Source organism: Palaemon carinicauda, chromosome 16 (genome assembly GCF_036898095.1).
Source record: "Palaemon carinicauda isolate YSFRI2023 chromosome 16, ASM3689809v2, whole genome shotgun sequence".
NCBI classification, from domain to species: domain Eukaryota; kingdom Metazoa; phylum Arthropoda; class Malacostraca; order Decapoda; family Palaemonidae; genus Palaemon; species Palaemon carinicauda.
In genome coordinates this window covers 74,091,480-74,099,122 of record NC_090740.1, presented here as the reverse complement: position 1 = coordinate 74,099,122, position 7,643 = coordinate 74,091,480, and the positions used below count along the sequence as shown (strand labels likewise).

General features: G+C 35.8%; 1 protein-coding gene across 4 annotated transcripts in view; it reads left to right on the top strand.

Moving 5' to 3' along the window:
* Positions 1 to 2,265: 2,265 nt before the first annotated feature.
* LOC137655773 (collagen alpha-1(XI) chain-like) overlaps positions 2,266 to 7,643 on the top strand; it is a 50,663-nt gene continuing 45,285 nt past the window's right edge. For 3 of the 4 annotated variants that reach the window (XM_068389909.1, XM_068389908.1, XM_068389907.1), the window contains exon 1: positions 2,266 to 2,489. In XM_068389909.1, the coding sequence (XP_068246010.1) occupies positions 2,414 to 2,489 (76 nt within the window). In that variant the 5' untranslated portion in view covers positions 2,266 to 2,413. The remainder of the gene's footprint in view (positions 2,490 to 7,643) is intronic. The other variant, XM_068389910.1, reaches the window with a different exon arrangement.

Genomic DNA, 7,643 nt, shown 5'->3' with positions numbered 1-7,643 from the left:
TTTAGTCTCCAGAGATGTTTGATGGTAACGTTTCAATTCCGACCATTAAATACAGTAGGTCAACGATGCAGTTACGATAAGCGACTCTCTCACTGACATTTTAATCCAATTAGACATTTTAAGTAGCTGTAGATGTGATCATCTCCTCCAGCAGCTACTGGGTATCATAAGTCACAATTAGGACATTGTCAATTACCACCAACGAAGCAACGTAACGATGATGTTTTTCAAGATTTCAAAGACAGTTGTTTATTCCGGATATGAGGTAACTGATAACCTCAACACTTTGTTGTTTTATTCCATAATAAACAACTCTAGGTAAGAAAGAAAAAAAGAAAAACTAGTAAAACAGTCACTAGCATATATTCCCAAGTGTCATACAGCTGGGTGGGTCAGTGTTAACAAACATTCACAAATTCTATAATCTAGATATTTTATACTTTTTTTAATTTTTTTATTTCTCTTTTGGTTACGCAGTTCATGTTATGACTAAATGGCCAATTGTAAGATTTTATCTGCCGCCAGAAGAGCATTTGTCTGCTACTTCCCTATCAGCCCTATTCCTTTTCAAAACACGAGACATGTTGTAAAAGTATTAGAAATTACGTGAATGGGATGAACAGATTTTCTTTCAAAAGACCTGATTAATTTTTTTTCTCACATCAATAACTAGATTTTCACAACAGAATATGTTTGCGAAACTGCTGTACATGGTTTCTCTGAAGTCAATTATAATAATTTAGGTTTTCTTCCGAAAGCAGCAATGCGAGACAGATTCTTTCTCATATTTGGAAAGCAGCTTTTTTTAATTATATGTTTATGATGATAAAATTCCAAGTCCTTTATTGATGGACTATTTCAGATAATCGTACAGAAGCCTCATGAGTACTAATGTAGAGGATGGAAAAGACGGTCAATATGGAGGAATTGTATTTAATTCATTTGATTTTTCAGTCGTAATAAAATTCAAAGTCATTTATTAATGGTTGAATCTAGGATTGCTCGGCCTTTGAGCAGCAATCTGAAGACTAATCCTGCTGGGGATGTAAGGTGATCAAGAAGACGAAAGTATATCTAATTCAGCTGATTCTTTTGATATAAGATTCTTATGATAATTTGGATATAGCTAACGTATTTAGGTTACGGTAACGTTGTTAATATAGGCCTACATTATACCATAAGCTGGAAAAAATAATCTACGATAGTTCAGCAGAATTGTCTTCATGGTATTTGCATTGTCCTTCTGTGTAGGAGCCAACAAGACTTATCTCGCCCTCCCACCTACACCATCATCACGCACATCCTATCCATCAACTCCGCCTACACTTCCTCCTTGCTTAGCTTATCATTTCCACCTACACATTGTCCATCCTCATAGGCTCATCATGTTTTACCTGGAAAATCAAACTCTATTTGTAAATTCTACGCGGGTGGCATTGTTTAGAAGATAAGTGCCCCTATAAAATGTGCCAAGAATATCTTGTTGTGATTACCTACAACAGTTTATGTCTACATCTACAAACAATAGGGGGACGGTGATCTCTGGCTGTCCTTCTCCTCCTTTATATCCTCCTCTCCCTCCCCTCCTCCTCTTGTGTAGCCCTTTGGTAATTCACTCTGGCCACCCACTCATGTTTGCAATTCTTGTGGAAATTCTTTCGCGTTCTCCAATCTTTCCGTTATTTCAAATGGTAGAACAGAATTCTTGTAGGCAGAATATTTTGCAAATAAGTAATACTGTTATGACTAATATTGGAATATACGAAGAACATTCTATTTATTGAGGTGTTAACTAATGATTTTTTTTATATATATAATTTCTTTGCCTCTAGAATTTTTCCAGACCCATAAATTTTCTCGAATTTTGAGAGACGTTTTCTGCTTCACGTATCTGATAGTCATGAGACGTCTGCAAATGTACAGACGTGTGAGTGGAATGTCACTTTGTCGCTTGGGGCAGCTGTGAGTTGCAGGTGCGAGGTCTCCCTGGATGTCGTGGCTCTTACGATGCCACCGTGGCTCTTTCTCAACGGCGCTGCCACTGCCAGGCACCCATTCAAACAATTCCAACCAAACTACCCTGTCGTAACGACTGCCCTTCGAAGTCTGTAGTAAAGACGCCCCTTTTCAATCGCCTTGGAACCAAAGGACGCGGCACTGTCACCAGAAATGAAGATTTCCAAATTTGCGCCATGTGTGGGCGTCAGATGGTAGAGAACGACAAGCTGGGTCGATTTTCGTGACTGGCACTGTATCGGGGCGCGGTGTGGGGCAGGGCAGGGCAGCCTAACATATCGGGTCTTGTCATGGTAAGGAACAAGTGAGAGAGCGAGTGAGAGCGAGAGAGGCAGCGCTATGCGGGAGGTGCGCGGCTAACTCTAGCACCGAGAGTCGCCTCTCCTCTCTCTCCACTATGGACAAGGCCCAGCGCCTGAGGCTTATACTGCAGGGGCTAATATGGGCTTGGATCTATCGCCATGTAGACGCGGGTAAGTACACCATCTATATTAAGTTCTTACTTTCACTAACAACACGACCCTTTTATAATTAAATTGAAGTTCACATCCTTTACTGATGGCGACCAGCAGCGGGACGTTTTCAAAATATGGTATTCAGGCGACAAAGAGATTTCCTATAAAAGTTTCATTTCTGTAACTACCCTTTGATAAGAGATAATGTCAACTACACCATAGTTCTTATTTTCAATTACCTCACAGCCTAGTGGTGATGTCGATCAGCAGTTGGATATTTTCAAAATTTAACATAACTGAAATTTTGTATAAAAAATTTTATTTCTATCTTATTGTTTTTTTCTTTTGAAGAGAGATGATATACTTTTCGCTCGACAGTTTCATCAAAAGAACTTAATTTTTTTTTTCTTTTAATTGATGCCAAGAATTTGTAAGACATATCATAGATTATTGTAAAGTGTAAAGTTCAAAAGCTGGAGGAAATCTCTGTAACAACTGTAGGCTTGCAGAAGAGCCTTCCATGTAGTTAGAGAATTGTCATGCGAAAAAGTCTTCAAAGGATTTCTTTTTGGGAAGTCATACTCTGCAAAAATCTCTGTAAGCGAGTTGAACAACAAACACGTGATTTTTTATTTACAATGCTTACAGATTTTCATCTCCAGACGTCGATGATGTTAATCAATGAATTATCTGAAATAGTTTATTTTAGAACTTTGTGCACAATTCGGCCTTTTACTAATTTTCATGTTAGTGTAGCCTACTGTCATTACTTGATTGACTGATTATTATGTATTATCTGGCATCGTAACAGCAGAGTGTCATTACTTATAAAACATTTCAAGTACTCGTTTGTTCACATACAGTGGGCATTTGTTAACGCCTTTTTTTCTATCAAATTTCAAATTGAAATCTCCTTCTCATAGAAATTTAATGTTCAACTTTCAATACACTTATTGGAAGCTTTGTTTTATTCATTCAGATTAAAAAATTCAGAAAGATTATAACAAACTCGAGTATTATGTTTCAGGACATAATTATTTATTGGTAAATTATCTTGAGTAATCGTATGTATGTGTAGACACGGAGAGAGAGAGAGAGAGAGAGAGAGAGAGAGAGAGAGAGAGAGAGAGAGAGAGAGAGAGAGAGAGAGAGAGAGAGAGAGAGAATCTAAATATATGTAATATCTAGGCAAATCTATTTCACATGTCACGAGGAAATTTCTCTCTTAAGTGAGCCAATGTATTCTTGATGGTCCTATTGTATGAGCCACTCAGACGCACACCGCGTTGTTCAACAACAATATTATCTGAGATGACAAGAAAATGCACATGGAAAAGATGACCATCTTTGATGCACAAGACGACGAATGTATTCATTGTCGTAAGTGCTTGATTTTCGGTAGATCTGGAGGATCAAATCATCACCAAGGAAAACTTCAGTTTTAACCACTTGATTTTATATTGCCTTTGGCGGCGCTGTTTCTGGCTATAAAGTTGTTCTTCTGAACAGATAAACACGACAGAGTTTATTACATGTCTTTTGAAAGTGTTTCTTTCAAACTCCACCATAGATTTTTTACAATTTTAAATGTTGTTTTGAACATTCCACAGAAGGACTCAATTTAGTAAACTGTATTAACCATAATACTGATTTGGACATATAATTCTTGCCTTTTGTCGCAATTGTTGGGAGATACAGTAGCTGTGTAGTCTTAACCCATGTGGTATTAAAAAGTCTGCTACGCATTTAGCTGCAGACATAAATCACTTGGTTAAAGATTGAAAACTTTCGGAGTACTATTATCAATAAGGAACTGAGATTTAAAGACGATTATACCAGCAAAAAAAAAAAAAAAAAAAAAAAAAAAAAAAATAGCAGGACAGTAGTGTCATGTACACGAAATGTTATTAGATAATTTTAGTAAGAGCCTTGTCGCTATAAAAGCAGTTGATTTTCAATTTCAAACTTCTTTTTCTGGCATTTTAAAATTTTAGTCTTTTTTATCATATCACGAACGTTCACACATAATGCATTGTTATATATATATATATATATATATATATATATATATATATATGTATATATATATAATTAGTAATCTGTACTTGAATATAGAAAAGTACGAGTCGATGAATTACCATCCTAACGCTCGATTCCAAACTCACAATAATCCGGCTAAAGACTAATAATTGTTTAAATAAGGTCGATTCATGTGGTGAAGTGTGGTGACTTTCAACTCTAAGATATTTTCTAGATTAAGATATTGGATTACAGCGTAAATAAAGATTCAGGGGGTGTCCTTGTTGTTGTGAAATGACTCAGGGAGAAAGGGCCTTTTTTATCATGTCCGTGAGTTCAGCTAGATTTACAAATGAGAGAGAGAGAGAGAGAGAGAGAGAGAGAGAGAGAGAGAGAGAGAGAGAGAGAGAGAGAGAGAGAGAGAATATTCGAATTTATAGAATACATCTATTAAATTCATAGACATCTATAGACGCAATCACACATTATCTCTTTATCTAACTATTTACCATTTTTGTTGAGAGGTTGTTTTTGCTCCTAGAATCTTTTTGTTACCATTCTCTTCATCTCTTGGAAAGCTACTAAAGGTGGTCCCAGAATAAGACCAGATCTTTAGGGAGTCGTTTTCATCGTCAGTCTTTTTTAGAAACTCAAAGAGAAATATTTTTTCCTTTTTTGCCAATTTTGGAGAAGTTTAAGGCATCCTCCATTAAGACACTATAACTTTTACCCCTGTCTTCTGTTATAATCCCCCATATTGAATACTTATCATACACTACCATTTATTTTTATCAAACCATCTCATTAATGATCTCTCTTCTGGAAATTTTATTATCTAAGGCTCCAGCCACGAGAGCTTTCCTTTTAATTATCCTTTATCCATCAAAGTTTCTGATAGATGAGTTATGGAGATAAGTTTTGGAGAGTTCCCAAGAGGATGTTTTCGATTTTGTCAATCAACAGAGAAGGGAGACGGGAAATTCATTTATTCTACTCGCTCATCAAAATTGCTCTTTCGGAAAATACGTTCACAGTTTAGATTAATTTTGTTAGGCTGAAAAACAAAAGTTTTTCAATTTCATTTATGAAGTGACCATTATTCACAGATTATTACTTAAGCACCCGATTTCCTTTCCTATGAACATTCTCACACACAAACACACACACACACATATATATATATAGTATATATATATATATATATATATATATATATATATATATATATATACAGTATATATATATGTATATATATAAATATATATATATATATATATATATATATATATATATATATATATATGTATGTTTATATATATGTATATATGTATATATTAATACATATAAATGTGTGTACACATACATACACATATATGTATGGGTGCGTAGTCTATAACTAAAGTTCTCAACGATCATTCATTATTACATCTCCATGCAATTCAAAGATCTTTTACTTGAAATAATAACCAAAAATATGAAAAAATAATGTTATGGGACAAAATTCCAATCGTATTATATCTGTTCTCGAGGGCCTGACGTGTCGTCAGTCCTTCGAGAAAGGTCATTGGAGGGATGAGATATAGTCTCTCTCTCTCTCTCTCTCTCTCTCTCTCTCTCTCTCTCTCTCTCTCTCTCTCTCTTATGATAAACACGTCTGTCTTGAACTATCCTATTACTCTCTCTCTCTCTCTCTCTCTCTCTCTCTCTCCTCTCTCTCTCTCTCTCTCTCTCTCTCTCTCTCTCTCTCTCTCTCCCCTAAGTTGAACCGGCCAGTAGTGTCAGAACCATTGCAAGAGTAAAAATAAAAGAGTGGGAGAGATCGCAAGATGGCCCTAAAGGGCATAATGGGATTTTTTTTTCGGTCTGCTTTTCGGTTTCTTTCATTTCTATTCTCGCTTCTTTATCATACCTCTATTTTCTTTGACTAATTTTGTTTCTTTCTGAACATAATAACTCATATCCAAAGCTAAGGTCATTTTAATATATTTTTCAAACATTGCAAGGAGAGAAAAGGAAGGGAACACTCTCTGAGATTGCTGTGTAATAACGTTGTAAATAAAAGGTTGAACCAAGTGCCATGATAATAGAAAAGAGCGGGACATAGTAGAGTAGAATCTATTTAGTAAAGGATTTAAGGGTTTCTGAGATATGGAGTGAATGCTCAAAGAAGTGGTGGTTGCGTAAAATGACTAAAAGCCACAAAAATGCAATGGGAGAATCACAGGCAAGTGAATGAAGAAAGGTGAGTGAAAGTACTGGGAATAAGTCAGAAGAAACAATAGAAATGTACAATACGAGGTTGAAATTTAGAAAGAGATCAACTGAGAAAGCTAGAGGATTACTCGAAAATTGTGCTTTCAAAGCTCACGCACTTGGGGAGGCAGGAATAATCAGTTTTTCAAGTAGAGACATGACGTCGCATAGTATTTGACTGTTGTCAAAAATTGATCTTTTAATAATTTCTGCAGAATAGTAACAGTTGCAAAGATAACATGGCCTGCGTTTCCACAAAGTAGTTTTGGTTACAAAGATAATCTAGCCAACATTTCCTCAGAATAATTATTTTGGAAAGATAATCTTGGTAGCATTTTCACAGAATAGTGAAGGTTGGAAAGATAATCTAGCCAGTGTTTCTGCAGAATATTTATGGTTGGAAAGAAATCTAGCAAGAGTTTCAACAAAATAGTCACAGTTAGAAAGATAATCTGGCCGGCATTTTCGCAGAATAGTTATGGTTAGAAAGATAATCTGGCCAGCATTTCCACAGAATAGTTACGGTTGGAAAGATAATTTTAACAGCGTTTCCACAGAATAGTTGGGCTGGAAAGTCAACTTGGCAAGCATGGTTATGGTTGGAAAAATAATCTGGCCAGCATTTCCACAGAATAGATACAGTTGGAAAGGTAATTTGACCGGCGTTTCCACAGAATAGTTACGGTTGGAAAGATAATTTGACTAGCGTTTCAACAGGATAGTTACAGCTGGAAAGATAATTTGACCAGGGTATCCACAGAATAGTTACGGTTGCAAAGATAATTTGATCAGTGCTTTCACAGAATAGTTAGGTTGGAAAGTTAACGTGGCCAGCGCCTACATAGAATGGTTACACTTGGAAAGATAATTTGGCCAGCGTTTATATAATACAGTTACAGT